Below are 20,713 nucleotides of genomic sequence, written 5' to 3'. Positions count from 1 at the left end.
TGTGTGTCAATTTTGGTAAAACCAACGTTACCCCATAGTGGACCAAGAGATCAGCACCCGCATTCACATACGGCCAGGAGACAGTGGAGTATACATATGCTTACACCTACTTTGGGGTGGTCTCTAATGGACCAAAATTTTCATTGAGGAGAGCAACAGAGACTAGATTGACCAGAGAAGCATGCACACATTCAGTTTCAGGAGCCTCGAACAAAGCTCTGGCTTTTTGACACTCTGGTGGCTTCTGCATTGCTCTATGGAATGCTGGTATAGGGAGATGACATCATGATTTCAAATACATGGGTTCAACATGGACACATTGCCCCCCTTCCAATACTCGTTGGATGCACCAATTACGCTGTCCAAGATCACCAGGCTCATTTGCCATGACTTGGCTAGCTAGATACCAGGAGGACTTGGATACAGTCGGCACAAGAGTTGGCACAAAGATGGCTTTCTATAGAGAGCATCTTCTCCAGCTTACTGAGGATGGTTTTGTGACAAGGCATAGATACATGGCCACCCACTCGCATGGTATATGATGTGCTATTGGTCAGATACAAACATCTTCACACCAGCTTCGGATCGGGACTGGTAGATACAACGGAGTACCAACAGAGGCCAGGACATGTCCCCTATGTCACACGGAGCCTAAAACCGGGTTGCACTACACATGCCGTTGCCCAATTTACTATGAGATACGAGGCCACTCCACTTTCTGTTTAGAGAGGGCTTTGGACCACTCTCTATAGTCATGGGGTATGAAGACCAGAGATGTTTCGGACTGTTTTTGCTTGAGCTGTGCAGACACAAAGAGAGCCTGATGAGAGGAGAGGGTAGCCAATCAGAGAGACGGATCACAAACTTCATTAGAGCGGACAATGGGCAACTGCTCTCCTCACACTAGAGGCACGTTGATCGATCGAGCGACGGAGCTAGGGAGATCCAGACGCCCATGACTGTGGAGGAGTACACAACATTGCCAGAGGCTGCATTAGAGAATTCGGATCAATTTGGCCTGACATGCACGACGCCCGGTCAAATCCTCTGATCACTTTGGCTCGACATGCACGACGCCCAGTCACACTACTGACCATGGACAAGATTCATGAGTTCTGACAACGAGTGATGATGCATCTCTTGTGATTCAGCTCTATTGAGGATTGTACACCCTGCTCAGCTTATACCAACCTTTGTATCAACTTTTACCCATTATCTCCACACACACACACACACACACACACACACACATTGTGTTGTATTATTTCTCAGTCACCACTTTCACCCCTCTACTCATGTCCTACACACTTCCGGCTAGTGCTTAGTTCACATCTAGCGGTTTAGGATTCTTTAGTACCCTTTTCAGTACCTTTTTATTTTTCGTACTCAGACATTGTATCAAATTCACCACGTTGTAACTTTTTGGTCTCATAGGTCATTTCCATCCATCCATCCTCTCTCTCTCTCTCTCTCTCTCTCTCTCTCTCTCTCTCTCTCTCTCTCTCTCTCTCTCTCTCTCTCTCTCTCTGTGTCTGCTCTCTTTCTAGTGTGCCGGATACATCTCTTGATAATGGTAAGTCAGCCCGATACATCTCTTGAACGACAAAACATGGAAGCAATCTCCCCTGCAAAGGACCTTGCACAGGACACGAAAGCCGTCAATGTCTCGCATGTTGGTAAGCCGCGAGCAAAGGCCACCTTCATGCTCACGAACAAGCGGATGGTGCAGATGCAGAGGGAAATGAAGGAGTGGAAAACAGAGATGGAAGGATGGTGGAAGGAGAAGGCCAACCTCCTTCAGATGGTCTTCAATGAAGACGCAGAATGGAAGAAGGAGAAAGGGAGCCTTAATGTAGAAATACACACACTCAAAGAAGAAGTCTCCGCCCTCAAACAGGAGAACCCCAACGCCGAGATACGGACGCTCAAAAAAGAAGTCTCAGTCCTTAAACAAGAGCTTGCTGATAGAGTAAGCATGGGACCAGAGGAAGACGAATTTCAGTCCTCGATAATAGATGAAATCAAAGAAATCAAGGAACGGGTAAGGCTAATCACGGAGGAAGAGAAATTGAGTGTGGCAAAGACATCTTCATGGGCGGAGATAATAACAAGGACACAGAAAAAGGCGGACGAGGCCGAAAAATGGATTGAGGTCGCCAAGAAAGGGAAAGGTCAAGAAACTCCTTGTACACCGACGCTTATCAACATGACCCTTGAAGAGGAACAAAAAAGGCGGATGCGAGCACTGCATGTGAGAGTGACCGGTCTCAAGGACATAAACAATGTGAAGAAAGAGGCCACAAGCCTTACATCCCTGATGGGGATGGAGAAGCCTTTGCACACAAAGGCATGGAAGGTTGGTAAGAAAAGTGATGGCACGGGAGAGTCTTCAAAGGGGAGAGCTCTCATACTACGCTTCCCCTCGTTGGAAGAGAAGAAGGAATTCTTGAGGAAGACGCCTACTCTCAAAAAGATAGGTATTTTCCTCGGTGATGACCTGACTCTCTCACAGCTAGCACATATGAGAGAGGTAATGCCAGAGATTACAGCGGCAAGGGAGAAGGGAAAGATAGCCTTCTACAGAGATGGACGGGTGGTGATTTTAGAGCGGCGCACTGCATGACGGTGCAAGACCTATGGGACCACATTGAAGATGGCTACCTGGAATTGTAATGGGTCTATGAGGTTGGACGTGGGTGCATTTGAGGACAGCTTCAAAGACAAGGATATTGTATTCTTCTCAGAGACTCATCAAGCCCCAGGACAGGTGATGCCACATGTGGTGGGATACAGATGGGAGAGAGCTCACAATATAAACGCCGGATCTGAGCATGGGAGTAGAGGTTCAAGAGGAGTAGCAGCACTATTCAGAGAGGAACTACAACCATTACTGCATATTGTACGAAGAGATGATCGTGCTAGATATACGTGGGTGAGACTGAGAGTTGACACAGGTCGATTCCTATATATTGCCATATGTTACTTTCCTCCCGGTACATCACTATATGCTGCATACAGAGGGCAATCGCCTTTCTCTATACTAGATAATGACATATGGGAGTTTTCTAGGGATGGTGATATCATTCTCCTAGGCCACTTCAATGCCCGAACGGGCAACTCGCACACAATCTTCTGCGACACTTCAGATGAGATGCTTAGAGACCTGGATGTGGGTGAGTTGGCACTTGATAGATGCTCAGATGATAGAGAGCAGACGGAGTATACAAGATACCTCATGGAAATGACGACTACACATGGATTAGCCATACTTAATGGTTTACAGCGATTTCTTGGAGCAGCCGGTTTCACATGCTTTCCACACAGACATGGGTCCAGTACACTGGATTATATTATGACACAACCGAGCTTAATCCCCTGCATTCAAGATTTCACACTGGGAGCCAAGCCAGTGGGCATAGCAGTAGATCATGCTCTCTTGACACTGTCCGTTAAATTTCAGTATAGTAGAACCCAGAGATCAAGAGGTAGGTCACACACCCGCTATAAATTTACACCAGAGACTGATTTTGTTTATAAAGAGGAGATCTGGGACCGTCTATTGGAAGGCACAACTGGCACAAATGTACAGGCCTCTCAATGGAGGACTCTACTAAATGAGACACTGCATGGCGTTGCATCAGTGGCATACCCACACACTCAGCCGGGAAAGAGACGACATTCTGGGAGCATGCCCCAGAATAGTTAGTATGATGAGGAGTGCAGAGAGATGAGAGCCCAGCTTCAGAGGGATCTTCGCTTAGGAGTCATCACTTACAGACAGTCTCGGATTGCTTTCCGACGCCTTGTGCGACGGAAGAAGCAAGCTTACCTAGCTCAGATGGAGCGAGACGTATATCAGATGTTCTCGAGTAGGGACTTAGGACAGGCATCGCGACTCTTCCATGAGCACTCCCCTCCCCTAGTGAGTACTTCACCTAATGTGTGGGGCCAATATGCGACATCACTATATACGGTTCCTGGACAGGAACCCCTTCTAGACCCTACCAAGCCTTGCCCAGCTATGAGCACTTTCTTTACATCTGAGATGGTACAAACGGCCATCGACACGATGAGGACCGGGAAGGCATAAGATCATGAAGATCTAGTAGCGGAGGAGTTTATACATGCCAGGGATATGTTGATGGAGGTTCTCGCAGTGTAGTTCAATCGTGCCATGTGTGAGGGGTTACGTGAAACTTGGAGGAGGTCTAATATTGTGCCCATCCTCAAGGCTCGTGACCCTACAGAGCCTGGGAACTACCACACTATTATGGTTGGACACACGTTGGCACGGTTGTATGCATCTATTCTGGAGCAACACTTGAGTAATTGGGCAGAGGGAGAGGGTGTACGAGCAAAAGGTCAGGCCGGCTTCGGAAGGGGTTTCTCCACTCTTGATCATATTCTGACACGCAGGGCCATCATTGAGAGGGCAGAGCACATGGGAGACAGATCTATTGTAGCTTTGTGGATTTTCGCAAAGCATTTGACATGGTACCAACAGCTCGATTGATGTGCACACTACAAGAGATGGGGGTGCCCATAGAGGTGATTTGGGGAATTATGGCTTTGTACAGACCAGTGATGGGACATGTACGCACTCTGGAACGGGTATCTGATTTAGTTCACTCTACTATTGGAGTGAAACAGGGCTACACATTGTCTCCTACTCTATTTGGTATGTATAATAATGAGGTGTCTGATTACATTGACAGAGAGGGTGACAGGGCTGCCCAGCTAGCAGAGACGTGGATCCCATTGTTGTTATATGCTGATGATATTGTGCTGATATCTGACTCACCAGAAGGGTTGCAACCACATTTGGATGCACTACGCAGTTTTGCAGAGGATAGTGGATTGTGTGTAAACCTAGGTAAAACCAAGGTTATGGTGTTTAACACCACACAGCAATGGGTCAGGAGATCAGTACCTACTTTCAAGTACGGTCAGGAGATTGTGGAGTATACAGATGCATACACTTAACTGGGGGTAGTCTTTACTGGGCCGAGATTTTCTTTGAGAAGAGCGGCAGAGACTAGACTAACTAGAGCTGGTGCGGCTCTGGGAGGAATGGAGAGGATGTCTTCGCAGGTTCAGTTCCAGGAACCTAGGACAAAGTTATGGCTCTTTGATACTTTGGTTGCCTCTACTATGTTATATGGGGTGCAAGTATAGGGACCTTCTGTAGGCCAGGATGGTTGGAGGGGTATGGAGAAGCCCCTGGTATCTATGATCTCCCGGCTGATTAGAGCCAAGGCTTCCGTGCCGCATGATATCATTCGAGCGGAAGTAGCTGCGCCCCCTATGGAGATTGAGGCGCTTACCAGATCAGTCTCCTTCGTACACAGTCTATGGGATACTACCAGAGACAGATATGCCAGGGTGGCTCTAGAGTCCTCCAGACAATTAGCTCTTAATGGGGATACATCATGCTACTGTGCACAGATGGCATCATGGTTTCAGACACATGGTTTCACCATGGACAGATTGCCTCCTTTTCAATACTCTCTACAGGCACCCTTGAGGTCTCTGACGCGGGTAGAGACTAATAGACTCATTCGTCAGGATCTGATCCAGCTGGACACGAGGAGGACATGGATAGAGCCGATACAGAAGTTGGGCAAAAAGATGGCTTTCTATAGAGAGCATCTTCTCCACCTCACGGGGGATGGGTTTGTGATTCGACCTAGCTATATGGACACGCATCTTTCTCATGGTTTGCGTTGTGCCATTGGCCAGATACGCACGTCCTCACATTAGCTTGAGATTGAGACTAGAAGATTCAGAGGGACACCAGCAGATAGCAGGATATGCCGCTTATGCTATCTAGAGCCAGAGACAGAGGTACATTACATATGTCATTGCACAGTGTACTATGAGATACGAGGCCGTTTTCATTGTCTATTAAGAGAAGGTTTTGGGCCTCTATCTAGGGTCATGAGTTATAAGGATCAAAGATGCTATATCTACTTGAGTTACACAGGCATAGAGAAACTTTGCTAAGGAGAGCTGAAGAGAGACAACCCCAGAGACAGATCACATATTTCTTTACACTAGATATTGTACACCCAGAAGAACAAACAGAGGAGCAGCCAACAGTGGAGAGGTCTGCCCGCACTACTGGCATTCTCATAGACCAAGCATTGGAGCAAGGGAGATCTAGACGACCCCTATGGAGAAGAGGAGCTACACAGTTTCGAAGGAAGTTACAACAAAGGATTCGAGCCATACTTTTTCGTCGTCCAAAGTGCAGATGAAGATGGATCTCTGTAAAGATGGATCTCTACTTTCCTCCCATATTGTCTACACACTGTACTGCTTAGTTCACACATTTCACGCCTTTCACCTTTCACACCTATCAGCTTAGTTTAGGATTCCGCAGTATTTATATTTTGTTATCCTAGTTTAACTTATTTTGTTACTCTGACTTTGTATCAGATCCACCGCATTGTAACTTTCTGGTCTCATAGGTCACTTTGGCCTTTTGAAGACATTACTATAACATTTCATTTCATTTCATCTCTCTCTCTCTCTCTCTCTCTCTCTCTCTCTCTCTCTCTCTCTCTCTCTCTCTCTCTCTCTCTCTCTCTCTCTCTCTCTCTCTCTCTCTCTCTCTCTCTCTCTCTCTCTCTCTGCATGTATGTATGTATGTATATGTGTGTATATATATATATGTGTGTGTGTGTGTGTGTGTGTGTGTCCGCTCAGTACCTAGATTCTCTCTCTCTTTCTGGATGTCCGCTCAGTACCTGGATTTTACTCTTCAAGGATTGGTGCTAAAATCTACAATTCCCCAAGCCCTCCCTCCCTCTTAACAATTACAATCTTCTGTACAGGAAACACAATCCCTGAATTTTTTACAGGAAATTTCTTTCTAATATTGCACTAAGATAAACCTTGAGGACATTATAGAGGCAAACTCAGATATGTTCTATACTTATTTAGTGATTGCTTGTAACTACTTCACTAAACAAATTATAACCTTGAAGTCCCATGTCAAAAGCCCACCCACAGTCATGTCTAGAAAAGCGCCCATGAAGTCGAAAATGAATAAAAGTGAAACACTGTTATAATGTAACACCACCACCAACTTACTAGTTGCACATGGATACAACAAAGAGAGACCATCCATTGTTCCCATGCATACTTGCACACATGGCAACGTCCTGAAAATTTTATATTGGGCACCTCATTGATTAAGGTCAGTCGACTGACTAACAAAATACAATCAAGAAGTTATCTAGAGAGAGAGGCCCTTCCTGGTACAACACAATCCCTAGGATTGTGACCAGGCAAACTGCCCTTACCTGAGAAAATTACTGGAGCACTATGTGACAATGTAATTGTGAACTGTCGCTATTTTGAGCTGCATTTGAACTATCCAGGTTGACGCTGCGAGACTTCGCCATAACGGTCAATTTGATGTCCCATATTGATATATCAGGGACCGTATTGCTAGCTCTTTCTTAACCAGGAAGTGCAATGTAAGCACATTTCGTCGGTCCTGCATACAAAGAGTAAAGTCGAGAACCTTAAGCACATAGGCACGAACATAAATTTATGGGTATGCTCAAAGATTTGAAAAAGAAGGGGGGGAGGATGCAAATACCTAAACGCATTATATATACAAAGCAGAGATCTCCAATTCGAACTACTGGTAAGAATAATCAACAGTGATTTGTTTGCCAGCAATGTAAGATCTGCATAAACCGAAACAACCAAAGTAGAACCAACACTTTTAGATTGATGCAAGCAACAGAACTCTTTACAGCAGAGAATTTCCATTAGCAGCAGGGAAAGGTAACGCGAAGAAGATAGCAGAAACTTAGAGTTAGTGTTCTCGGCACAGCTTCATCAACCTAAAATTTTCAACTTGCTATTCAAGCTAGCGATTTGCTGGGTCACCTACTTGTCAGACAGAATGACCGCAAGACAAATCACATACCCAAGTCTGCACAATGCTAGACAGCTCTATAAGCACACCTACCACCTCTTTGACTTGGCAAGTAAGGTTTTGCACAGATCACACTTAACAACATGCCAACCGGAAGCATCCAATATTTAAAAACAACATGCAAACCCACAAATGGGAAGCATCCAATAGTTACTTAAAACTCAACCAATCATTTACCTGTGCAAGTTTCTCTTGGCAGTTACTGCCTCTGTCTCACTGGAGTAACTGATCGTGAATACATCTCCCTTCGCACTTTTTTTGAAATCCTGATACACTAGGACACTATCACTAACTACAACAATTGAAAACAAACAAGATGCACACAAACGTCGTCATGCATAAATTTAAAGATAATAAAGATAAGCAACAATATAAAAAATCCATTGCTGTTTTCAAAATGGATATGAGAGACAAGCCCAAATACTTTAGAATAGTACAACCAGAAGGAAGGGAGACAGGAACGGGGATACCAAAAACACTTAAAATACACAATTTTCAGCTATAGTTTTCAAAATGTTAGATGCACAAGACACCTTGAGCCTCTATATACCTAAAATACCTAAAGAAACCTACTCTAGTTTCATGAGTGTGTGCATTCACTACAACAACTGTACAGGTTCAGAGTAGTCGATATTTGTTCCAAGTCGCAATTTGCTTATTAGAGACAAAACTGGAAGTGGACCAGTGTTCCCAAAGAAAATTTTTTAAACAAACAGAAAAAATTGGGCTATTAAAATCTTTAGGTTTTTTTCCAAACCTTTGCAGGCTTTTTTGGAAATTATAACTAATGTTGCAGACATCCTGCATTATGACCATGTTTTGGCATTTTGGAACCTTACAGCAGTACCAAAATAGGACAATGGACCATTTAAGCGTTCCACTTGTCCAAAGCCAACCAGAACAACATTTAAGGTGTCCATGCACACACGCACAATGCACACGTGTTATCAAGAAACGCCTATTTTTGGTCCCTTTTTTTTTTTTTTTTTTTTTTGGAGGGGGGGGGGGGGGGGGGGGGGGGGGGGGGGGGGGGCAGGGTGTTGTTTTGAGGCATGTGGAAATCTCTGGAACGTCTCGGAAAGGCCAGCCGTTCCGGACAAGTAGGTGATACCGGATTGGAAGGCCCGGAATGGCCAGAATTTCAGATTTTAGTTTTTCTATCTTGTTAGCCTCCCCCTTATAGAATGCCCCTCCCCCAAGCCCTTACCTTCACAATGCACACAAGCTTTCAAGGCCAAGCCTCAAGCCCTACCCTCTCGAGTCTTGACTCTCAAGCTCTCAAGTCTACAAGGCTACATAGTACAAACTCTCTCTCTCTCTCTACTGGAGCAAGATCTATACCAGCTATTCTTGAGTCAGGACTCGCGTGGGGCACGGCGGCTCTTTCATGAGCACAACCCCCCCCCCCCCCCCCCCCCCCCCCCGCCCTTACCTCTACAGAGGCCTGGGCCAGTATGCATCTTCTTTGTACACAGTTCCTGGACAATCGCCCCTTCCCAACCCCCCCCGATCCATGCCCACACACGTGCTTTTTGCACCGCTGAGATGGTGAAGAAGGCCATTGACAGGATGAGGACTAGGAGAGCATATGATCATGATGGCTTAGTGGCTGAGCATTTCATGCATGTCAGAGATCTACTAGCAGAGCTTCTAGCAGTTATATATACCTAGATGAATCCAGGATAAGCCCAAATTCACCCTTAAAAGGAAAGTGCAAGGTATAGACCCATGGTAGTCACCCACAAGACAATATAACCATCAGCTTCATCATGCATAGTATTGACTAAATACCACGACATTCCCACTAACGTCCTCAGTGCCAAATAGTGGGTGGAGAACTAGGTGATCACATATGCTCCCAAACACAACACACCACATGCACGCACATACGAGCATACATCAACACAAAGTTCAACGTACTGAGTTTTTGTCATGACTCTGGAAATCGAAGGGAAAACTCGACCATAATGAAACCTAGCACTAAATCGGAAAAATTAGCACAAAAATGAGGTAGTTGATAGGGCATACGCACCCAAAAGATAGAAAGAATTAGCACAATCATGCCATGTGTAAGGGCCTGCCTCATACTTGGAGCCTATCTACTATTGTACCTATCTTCAAGTCGGGAGACCCTATGGAGCTTGGGAATTATAGCACTATCATGATTGGACACACGTCACCTTGGCACAATTGTATGTATCCATTCTTGAGCAGCAGCTGAGTAGATGGGCACAGAGGAGGAGGGAATATGCGTAGCTGGGCAGGCAGGGTTCAAGAGAGGTTTTTCTACTTTTGACCATATCCTGACACTCAAAGCCATTATTGAGGCGGGCAAATCACATGGGCAACGGATCTATTGTAGGTTTGTAGACTTCCGCAAAGCATTTGACACAGTACCCAAAGCTAGATTGAAGCGCAGACTACAGGAGATGGAAGTACCGACAGAGCTCATTTGGGGGATCATGGCATTATACAGGTCAGTAGCAGGGCATGTACGCACCTCAGAGGGTCAATCTACAATGGTTTACTCCATTATTGGGGTGAAGCAGGGCTGCCTCGCTCTCTCCTACTCTATTTGGTATGTATGGATGAGTTTCTCACTATATTGAGAGAGATGGTGATAGAGGTGCAAAGCTGGCAGGGACATGGATTCCACTATTGTATATGCTGATGATATTGTGTTGATCTCCAACTCTCCGGAGGGGATGCAAAGTCACTTGGATGCTTTGCATAGGTTTGCCCATGAAAGTGGTTTGTCTGTCATCCTTGGTAAAACCAAGGTCATGGTGTTTAATACCACCCCACAGTGGATCACGAGGTCAGCACCCGCATTCACATACGGCCAAGAGACAGTGGAGTATACAGATCCTTACACTTATCTTGAAGTGGTCTTTAGTGGACCAGCATTTTCATTGAGGAGAGCAGCATAGACTAGACTGACCAAAGCCCATGAAGCATTGGGTAGATTGGAGAGGATGTATTCACAGATTCAGTTTCAGGAGCCTCAGACAAAGCTCTGCTCTTTGACACTCTCATGGCTTCTGCATTGCTCTATGGAGCTGAGATATGGGGACCTTCATTGGATCATCACGGGAGGTCGGGTCGCACTGATGGATGGAGGGACATGGAGAAGCCTCTGGTATCTATGGACTCGCGGCTCATTAGAGCCAAGGCTTCAATACCACTTGACATTATCCGAGCAGAGCTAGCTGCCCCCCACTAGTGGTTGACGTGCTCACCAGATTAGTCTCCTTCATACACCGCATGTGGAAACTTCCCAAGGACAGATATGCCCTCCTTGCACTTGAGTCCTCTCGATAGTTAGCCACGTAGGGAGATATAACATTATCCGAGCAGAGCTAGCTGCCCCCCACTTGTGGTTGACGTGCTCACCAGATTAGTCTCCTTCATACACCGCATGTGGAAACTTCCCAAGGACAGATATGCCCTCCTTGCACTTGAGTCCTCTCGATAGTTAGCCACGTAGGGAGATATAACATGCTTGTATGGGGAGATGACATCATGGTTTCAGGCGCATGGGTTCAGCATAGATAGATTGCCCCCCTGCCAATACTCAAAGGATGCACCCTCTCTGACTCTTACACAGTCCGAGATCACCAGGCTCATCCGCCAATACTTGACTCAGCTAGACACCAAGAAAACATGGATACAGCCAACATAGGATACGGGCACGAAGATGGCCTTCTACAGAGAGCATCTTCTCCAGCTTACGGAGGACGATTTTGTGACGACACCGAGATACATGGATACCCACCTGTCTAATGGGATACGATGTGCTATTGGCCAAATATGCACATCTTCACACAAGCTACAGGTCGAGACTGGGAGATACTGCGGAGTACCACCAGAGGAGCTTAAGACAAGGTTGCACTACACATACTACTGCCCAGTCTATTATGAGATACAAGGTCACTATCACTGCTTGTTCAGAGAGGGCTTTGAACCACTCTCCACAGTCATGGGGTACGAGGACCAAAGATGCCAGAGTTTGTTTTTGTTGGGGCTGTGTAGACATAGAGAGAGCTTGATGAGAGGAGAGGCTAGCCAGTCTCAGAGGCAGATCACAGACTTCTTTAGAGCAAACAATGGACACCCAGAGGAGCTACTACCACAACAGAGCCTTTGTAGACGTTAATATATCATTTCATTTCCCCCCCTATCACTCTCTTATGCTCTTTCATGATGGTACATCCTATGAGGCTCGAGCCATCACCCATGGACCATAACTCATGGCACATGCTCTCTCACTTCACTCTCTCATTCCCATAATACCTAATGCATTCAATACTCTCCCATTCTCTCTACTCTAGGCACTCATACCTAGTCTTAAAATCATAAGATTTATTTTTTGAACACATATAGCATGAATGTACGTAATAATCTTTTTTTAGTACTTCAATGTCGTACTAAACGCACATAAAACTGAGGTAAACAAACACATGTAACCACCCCACTCTCAAAAGCGCTATGTCAAAAAGTTGTTGAGGGATTTGATATGATTGAGCACAAACCTATCTCATCTCTTATGGATCCCAACTAAAATTTGTCATAGTATGAAAATGGTACCGCACATCAATATGTTTGGTACACGTGTGAAACATGGCATTTTTAGCCAAACAGACTGCACTCTATCTATCACAACCAAGCACAAGCTTGTGATCAGGCAATCCAAGCTCACTAACTAGGCGGGCTAACCATATGGCTTCTTCGGAAGCTTCAACGATGACTGAAATATATTCAGCTTTAATAGTAGAGAGTGCAACTATCCTCTGAAGTCTAGAGCCCCATGAAATGACACCACCCACGAGTTGATTTGCGGGTATTAAAATCACCTGCCATGTCAAAATCACAATATCCTTACAGTTTTAATGAAACTTTTCCATAACATAGGCATTTGCTTTTGGTCCCTTTCGAGTACCTCATTATGGTCTTTATAGCATCTCAAGGTGCTCTGCCACAATTAGACATAAACTTGCTTAGTACTCCCACTGAGTAAGCAATGTCAGGTCTAGTGGCAACCATAGCATACATGAGAGAGCCGCACGCTGAAGCATAAGGTACTCCCCTCATAGCATTGGTTGCATCATCAATTTTCGGGCATTCACTTACACTCAAATTTACATGTGGTTGCAATGGCACGCTCAAAGGCTTAGCATCAACCATATTAAACCTTTCAAGTACTTTTTCAATGTACGTCACGTGACACATCCCAACCCTATGTGTCCCTGGACAAGCTACACCATAACAGGGTTTCCGTCAAGTCCAGTCAAGTTAGATTAGAAGTGATCTGGCACTTTTGTGACTCTATTCGTAGACCGTGCATTCCCAATCACTTAAGAGTAGATGCATATCCTCTGGTTGCATAAGCATAAGCAATTCCATCAGATTCCTCAGAGTCAGTTTGGGGATTTTTCAGATGACTTTATCCTATTTTTGACATTTTTCACTTAATTTATTAAGTGACTTTTGTTGGGTACTTAGTAGGGCAAATTGGGTAAGTTAATAATAAGCAAACCCAAGTTAGCACAAATTGGCAGATGAGCAAAGGCACAGCAAGCTTCCCCAAGCAACAGGTGCCCCACCCTCTCTCACCAAGACTCCCTTTCCCTCAGCCATCAGCGTTTTCAGCCATCGCCAGAAGGACCTTCCTCTTGGCGTTTTCCAGAACCTGCTATCGCCATCCCAAGTCCACCTTGACCTGGCGTTTTACCCCATTGGCAGCAGCACCATCAAGAATCACTAATGCTAGGATTTGCTGGCAGATCTGCAGCGATTTCAGCATGTACTAACGCCAATAAACACCTCATTAGACCAGGGTTTTCATTTCAGCATTCAGCCATTAAAACGCAGCAGATCTGCAGTGCTTTGGCCTCCCCTGTTCAGCGTTTTGCAGCAGCATTATCAGCGTTTTACAGCAGATCTTAAGCAAGGAAAAACGCAGCCCATATGCACCTTACATTGGTATCAAAGCTTTGGAAGTGTTCTGCATTACTCAAGGAAAGAACCACAAGAATTTTTTTTGCTTGTTGCGATCGCACGAACCCAAGTTTACTTGGGCGTGGCGATTCCTAATCGTGTTTTGTTGAAGAGTGACGGGAATCCCAAGAAAGAAGGGCTTGTCCAACCTCCCCTTGTGTCTCTTTTCACTCATTGAGAGCGGACCGTGCACTTAGCGGCCGGCCAATCGACGTGAGGTGGGAAAAAGCAACCTTGGTGTGAGCGCAAGGGCGCCAAGGGGTGCGCCCGCAGAAAAGGGTAGAACTCGGGTGAAGATAAGATCCTTCTCCAACGCGATTTGCAAGCGAAAGAAAACCTCAAGAACCTCAAGACCCTCAAGAACCAAGTTCCTCGTGAACTTAAGAACCAAAGATCCTAGTGCATGGTCGTCACCCGGAGCGGCATGGATACTTCGCATTCAGGTGATGAGCATGAGAGAGGCGACGATGGATTCTCCCCACCAGCAGATTTTTCCAACCCTCCCCCTTCGCCATCTACGCCACGAGTTGTCCTCACCCCTATGGAGATGATGGTCAAGTCAATGTTGGACATGATGGCACAACAACAAGAAACGAATCGAGTTGCCTTGGCACAGCTCGCAAGCAAAGCAGAAGAACAAGCAACAAAGGACCATGCACAAGAAGCCAAGGACCGCAAGCGCGATGAAAGAAACGGCAAACTTGCTACAAAACAAGAAGAAAATCGACTTGCTCAAGAACGTGAGCGCCTTGCTCAGGAACGTCAACGCATTGCTCTTGCCGCAAAACAAGAAGAACAGCGACTTGCTCTCGAACGCGAGCGCGCTGAACGAAAAGAACGCAAAGCAGAAAGGGACGCCGAGCGAGAAGCTCAAAGGGAGATTCGTAATCAAGAATTTATTTCCCAAGTCCTAGCCTCGAAGACCGAATCACCCAAAGATCGTGGGAGTTTGTCAAGTGGCACAAGCCACGATGCGGATTCACTCAATCCAGTCACAGAGAAGTTGACTTTCAGTAAGTATGACGGTAAGATGGATGCTACTGTTATTCATTCTTGGTTGCATCAATTTAATGCTTATTTTGCGACTAGTAAGAAAACAGGCAATAGCAAAGTTTTGACGACTGCTATGTACCTTGCCAGTGATGCCATAAATTGGTATGAGGCTTGGCAAGAGGCACAACTAGCCGCGCACCTAGAGGCAGCAGACGATCTCACGCCCCCCTCTTTTAGTTGGGCTGATTTCCAAGACAAGCTCAAGGCGCGGTTTATGCCACCTCAGTACCTTGCATGACTAAAGGACGATTGGCGAGCTCTCAAGCAAAACGGTATGCCAGTTATGTCTTTCTCTAATCGAGTTTTGCAGCTCGGCACTCAATTACGCAAATCGGATAAGAAGCGCAAGGAGGCATTTCTTTACGGATTGGACGAGTCTATCAAGTATGATGTCGAAGTACTCGATCCACCCGATCTCAACAAAGCGGTAGCAATCGCTCTCGCCTACGAGATGAAGCACAACAAAGGAAAGCAAAAACAAGACTTCTCAAGGAACCTCGCAGAACTCTCGGAACACACAGAATGGTAAGAACGGTAAGAATGGTAAGAATGGTAATTCTTCTAACTCTTCTTCCTCTAATTCCTCGAAAAAGAACTCTAACAATGAATCTAAGGGTAAAGCTAAAGCACCTGCAAAACCTAAGCTAACCCCTGATGAAAAAGCTTCTCAAGGAATTATAGGAGGATACATCACGGCTAAAGAACAAGTGCTTTATACTAAAGAAGGTAGATATTTTCAATGTCATGTCAAGGGTCACATTAAGGCTTGTCCCAAGACAGTCCCACCTAAAGAACCAAAGGCACCCACAACTACCACAAACTCTCTCACAACACAACCTGCATCTTCTCCTGACTCTGACACACACATTGATGAATCTCTCTTGAAGTGTTCTGGTCATGTAAAAGGACAGCGTTTTATCATATTGTTTGATCCAGGCAGTATGCATGATGTGATTAGTCCCCCTCTTGTTGAGAGAGCCCGCCTAGAGGTTAGCATAGTTGACACGTACGGTCACGTACGATGGTTACACGTACGAAGACGTGCGGTACTAATCGAACTAAAAAAAATTAGACGTACGTTGACGTAACGTACGATGCAAAAAAATAAATCATATATTAGTACATACAACTCAAAGGAGATGTCTTACAAGTAAGAACATTAAAGATTTGGCCATGGACATTGGAAACGGCAATGTTCGAAAAAAGATGATCATGATTGCATTTGATTTCATAATTCATTACATAAGTAGAGAGTCGAGGCTCGAGAGATACAAGTGACAAAAAGTAGTACAAAAAAGTAGTGACACAACTCATAGTCTCATGGCCCATGGGTACAAACTTTAAAGCATAAAGAGAGAGTTCTAAGTGCTCATATCGCTCTCATCACCGGAGTTGTGGTCCGAGCTTGAGCTAGAGCTTGAGCTAGAGGTAGCTGCATCATCCTCATCACTACTTGCATCAGATGCACTAGATGCAAGACCATAATCTCCCTCACTAAGGATGTTGCCCTCATCATCAAACTCTGGCTCTCTAGGATCCGCAAGTTTAGAAATGGACACATTCTCCAAAGTGGTGTCCGCCATAGTAGATCCGCTACCCGAGCCTCGCCGCACATAGGTCCTAGGTGTCCGTGCCGACGCTCTTCCACTCCCATGAGCAACCGAAGTGGAAGCTCCTCTACCTGTAGTTGCCAAAGCTCGCACAACCACCTTCTTGCGGGACCGTGTGCGAGAGACACGGCGATCAATCTCCTCCAACTCCAAGTAGAGGTCTCGAAATATTTGCTCCTCCTCTGGATCGCGATCTTTGTTGAGACTCTTAAGAGTTTCAATGGAGAGCTTGCATTCATCTACATTCACCTATTTGTCATTTACAACATGCAAGAAGATTAATGGAGTTAGCAATTTGGTATGCCAAAAATATGAGCACATGATACATCATACATATTACATCATACATGTGAAAGCATAAATAAAGAGTATGATGTAGCCAACTCAATTACCTGCCTAGCCATTGGCATCTCGTGCATGAACCTCAACATGCGTAAATTGGAGCGACAATAGATAAGCCGCTCCAATTGCTTCGTAGAAAGCTTGTTGCGGATCTTGGTGTGTATAAGAGAATACGCCGACCAATTCCGCTCACATGCACCCAATGAGCAATCCTAGAGCACATAGATGATAGAAGAGAGGCATGAGATTTGAATTGTGGGAATTTTCAATTGAGAGGTGACTTATGTGACATGTCACATGAATGATGAATGTCAAATGATGACATGATTGAGATTATAAATTTATAATTTATGGTATGGTATTATGTATAATTATTAATATATATGATATACCTGTCCAAGAACCCTCAATGCCACCCTTTGAAGGTGAGGCAATTGATAGCCAAAACATTCCCACCAAAAAAGAGGCTTCACTAACGAATCCCTCCTCCAACACACCGAGGAAGCGAATGCTGTGCCTCTTTGGTCTCCATAGTTGATGAGCTCTTGGAGAAACTCTCCATGGTGTTCTTCATTGAGTATCTTTGGAAGGTACTTGTCGCGCTCCTCTTGAAGTGCTTGATCCGCAAAGATTGATGGCTTTTTGAAAGCCGGATGCAAGAGGGCGGCAAAGCCATGGATTGGTCGCCTCATCCAATCCCACCGCTTTTTAACAAGGAAGAGAATGTCATCTCTCTTTGGAGAGTCCTCCAACACATCACTACAAAGAGAGAGAGAAAGATAGTCAAGCATGGAAGGGTAGAACCGTAGATAGAAAAAGACAACTTACAATGTACATAAATCATAAGGTGATATGTTTACCGTGAACCATCGGGTGCTCCATCAAGAATGGTGGATCTCTCAATCTCCTTGTAAGCCTCCTCCATGAAGTGGTAAAGGAGACCTATGGTAGACCCTTCCATGTCGGTCATCCGAAGCACCTTATACAATGGCAATACCACCATGACAAGACCTTTGACCTCTTGCCAAAACTCCTCCTTCAAGCAAAGCCGTTGGATGGCCTTTGCATCTTGTTGGGATGATTGGGTCTCTTCTTCAATCCATGCTTTGAACTCATCCGAGACCATTGTCTTTTGCAAGTTGGTTTGCACATCATAGAGGCGCTCAAGGAGGAGCCACATAGCGGCAAAGCGTGTTGCGGAAGGCTTCTTCAACTCCAAGCCGGAGTAAGTGCGATATATCGCAAGTACTCTCACCTTTTTGTTGATGAAGTTGACGATGGAGAGGGCTTGGGATAGAATGTCCTTTACCCAAGGTAGGTCGCCAATGTCCTCCAAGAGGAGGTCAATGCAATGTGATGCACATGGAGTCCATACTATGTGTGGATACTCCGCCTCTAGCTTTTTGGCCATGGAAGCACAATTGGAGGCATTGTCAGTGATTACTTGAATGACGTTGCTTGGACCGATCTACATATGGAGAAAGAAGGGAAAGTGAGAAGAGCCAAGGCAAAAGACAAAATTGAAAATAGTAGATACTTGAGAGTGGAATCAAAAATTTTACCTCTTTTATGGCTTGACGAATGTGGCGGTAAATGAAGGCACCCGTGACCTTTTTCCCCCTTGCTCCCGCATCAACCGCTCGCAAGAAGTAGGTGCCAAGAGGGCATGAGACAAGGATATTAATGATTCCCCTCTTCTTGCGGTCACTCCATCCATCGGTGAGAATAGAGCAACCATACTTTACCCATCCGGCACGCACGGGGTCAAGAGACTTGTCGATTCGTGCCCTCTCTTCATCAAGCTTTTTGGTGCGCATGTCATGGTATGACACTCCCGTCCACCCTTCACATGGACCAACCGCGGCAATAGCCTTCACCATGCGTTTCCAACGATCCGTGCGAAGAATATGAAAAGAGAGATTGCACTCAATGATGGTGCGTGCAATCTCTATCTCCGCTTGTCGTTGCCTCTCTTTGAGGAAAGACAAAGGACCGGAAGTTCCACCCACCGTTTGTGCAAGAGTAGCTTGCTTTGGAGGCCGCCCACCATGACTTCTTTTGCTCTTCTTTGAGACGCTACCACCCTCGGTGGAGGCCATGGTAGCGCCGCCGGATGCAACGGACATTGATGGAGAAGCATCCTCCCCGAATCGGAGAGATCATGGTCGGGCGGAACCACCTCCTCCGATGCCTTTGCAACCGCCTTGCGCGTCTTCAAGGGGAGATACTTTGCTTTGCACTCTTGGAAAATGTCGTCGGGGATATTCGGACAAGGACCCGCTTCCCCTCCCACCTTGGTCAAGTGGATGATAAGGCGGGTGGAGCTTGAGGTCATGGTCTTCGGGCAATATTTGCAATACCATTTGCAAACATTTTGCTTGTTCTTCACCCTTTCAAAGTAGCGGCAATGCTTGTTGAAGGCTTCATGAAGAGCGGGCGGCATTATGGAGAGCTTGAGGGATGGGGAGTGATGAGAGAACTTTAGAGTAATGGAGAGCTTGAAGGAGATGGATGGAGATGAAGAGAGCTTAAGGATTAATGGAGAGCTTGAAGGAGATAAAGAAAGCATGAGCCTTGAAGGAACAATGGAGAGCTTGAAGGAGATGAAGGGAGCTTGAAGGAGTAATGGAGAGCTTGAAGACTTGATGGAGTGCCAAAGCTTGAAGCCTTGATGGAGTGCCAAAGCTTGAAGCCTTGGCCCTTGATGAATGGAGAGAGCTTGAGGGAGCTTGAGTAGGGAAGGAGATGAATGAGAGAGCTTGAGGGATATATGGAGAAGAAGAGAGGGTGGGCAACCTTATATAGGTTTTGAGGAGAGAGGGAGAAGAGGGTTAAAGAGAGAGCATGCTTCAAAATTCAAATTCCATGTGCCATGGCCATAGCCCATGTGGCTTTGTGTGTGTGCGTGTGTGTGTGTGTGTGGATGTTGAGGGGGGGGGGGGGGGGGTGGGGGGGGTGGGATGGCACATTGGCTTATGATGCCCCAAGGGCTCCAAGGCCCCCAACGTTCAATTTTTAACGTTCAAAAACTGCCAGCATGTGGCGCTACAAAACGGCTGTAAAAACAGTCAAAAAAGTCCGCCAACGATCACTTTTTTTTTATCGGACAGAACCCGGACGGAACGGACGGGACGTTCCGTTCGACGGACGTGGACAACCCTGGAGGTTAGTCAGAAATCTCCTCTGGAAATTTCTAGCTTCGCTCCTGGTATGGACTCTCTCATCACGAAGGAGTGCCTTGATGTGATGTTTACCGTTCAACAAGCTTCTTTTCGTAGGAAATTTCTTGTGTCTCCTCTCTCAGGATGTGATATGATCCTAGGCATTAAATGGTTTCGTGAACTCAACACTCTCATTGATTTTGAAGCTAACACTCTCATTCTACATGCCAAATCTGATTCCCCCCTCATCATTCGTGCTGAAGAGGGTTTGCATTCTTTGCCTCTCATCTCGCATGTACAGGTAAAGCGTGAATTACGACGAGGAGCACAAGCGGCATTCATTTATGCTGCCCCAGTTTCCCAGAGCATTCAAGGTCCAGGTAAGTATTCGGAGTTGTTTACGAAATTTAAACATCTCTTTTTGCAGGATGATCTTCCACCTCGTCTCCCACCGGAGCGGCCGGAGGACCATCGCATCGAGCTTATGGAGGGAGTGCAGCCTGTCAGTAAGACTCCCTACCGTTTGAACAAGTCACAGGAGGAAGCGCTAGAGCGACAACTCACGGAGTTGGTGGCCAGAGGATTCATACGTCCTA

General features: G+C 45.8%; 2 protein-coding genes across 3 annotated transcripts in view; both read right to left on the bottom strand.

Moving 5' to 3' along the window:
• Window positions 1–7,019: 7,019 nt before the first annotated feature.
• The window catches only part of LOC147450075 (uncharacterized), a 66,050-nt gene continuing 52,356 nt past the window's right edge, over window positions 7,020–20,713 (bottom strand). The window contains exons 7-9 of one of the 2 annotated variants that reach the window (XM_086519408.1): window positions 8,132–8,220; window positions 7,610–7,700; window positions 7,020–7,504 (exon numbers count right to left, since the gene is read on the bottom strand). In XM_086519408.1, the coding sequence (XP_086375534.1) occupies window positions 7,652–7,700; window positions 8,132–8,220 (138 nt within the window). In that variant the 3' untranslated portion in view covers window positions 7,020–7,504; window positions 7,610–7,651. The remainder of the gene's footprint in view (window positions 7,505–7,609; window positions 7,701–8,131; window positions 8,221–20,713) is intronic. The other variant, XR_015189092.1, reaches the window with a different exon arrangement.
• LOC147450076 (uncharacterized) lies at window positions 16,183–19,084 on the bottom strand. The gene is made up of 5 exons (XM_086520649.1): window positions 18,519–19,084; window positions 17,817–18,424; window positions 17,349–17,715; window positions 17,007–17,168; window positions 16,183–16,863 (listed from the first exon to the last, which is right to left on the bottom strand). Exons 1-5 carry the CDS (start codon window positions 19,080–19,082, stop codon window positions 16,366–16,368), a joined length of 2,199 nt encoding a protein of 732 aa, XP_086376775.1. The 5' UTR covers window positions 19,083–19,084; the 3' UTR covers window positions 16,183–16,365.

This window comes from Adiantum capillus-veneris, chromosome 9 (genome assembly GCF_014529385.1).
Source record: "Adiantum capillus-veneris isolate H3 chromosome 9, ASM1452938v2, whole genome shotgun sequence".
In the NCBI taxonomy this organism is placed as follows: domain Eukaryota; kingdom Viridiplantae; phylum Streptophyta; class Polypodiopsida; order Polypodiales; family Pteridaceae; genus Adiantum; species Adiantum capillus-veneris.
This window is presented reverse-complemented; position numbering and strand designations above follow the sequence as displayed.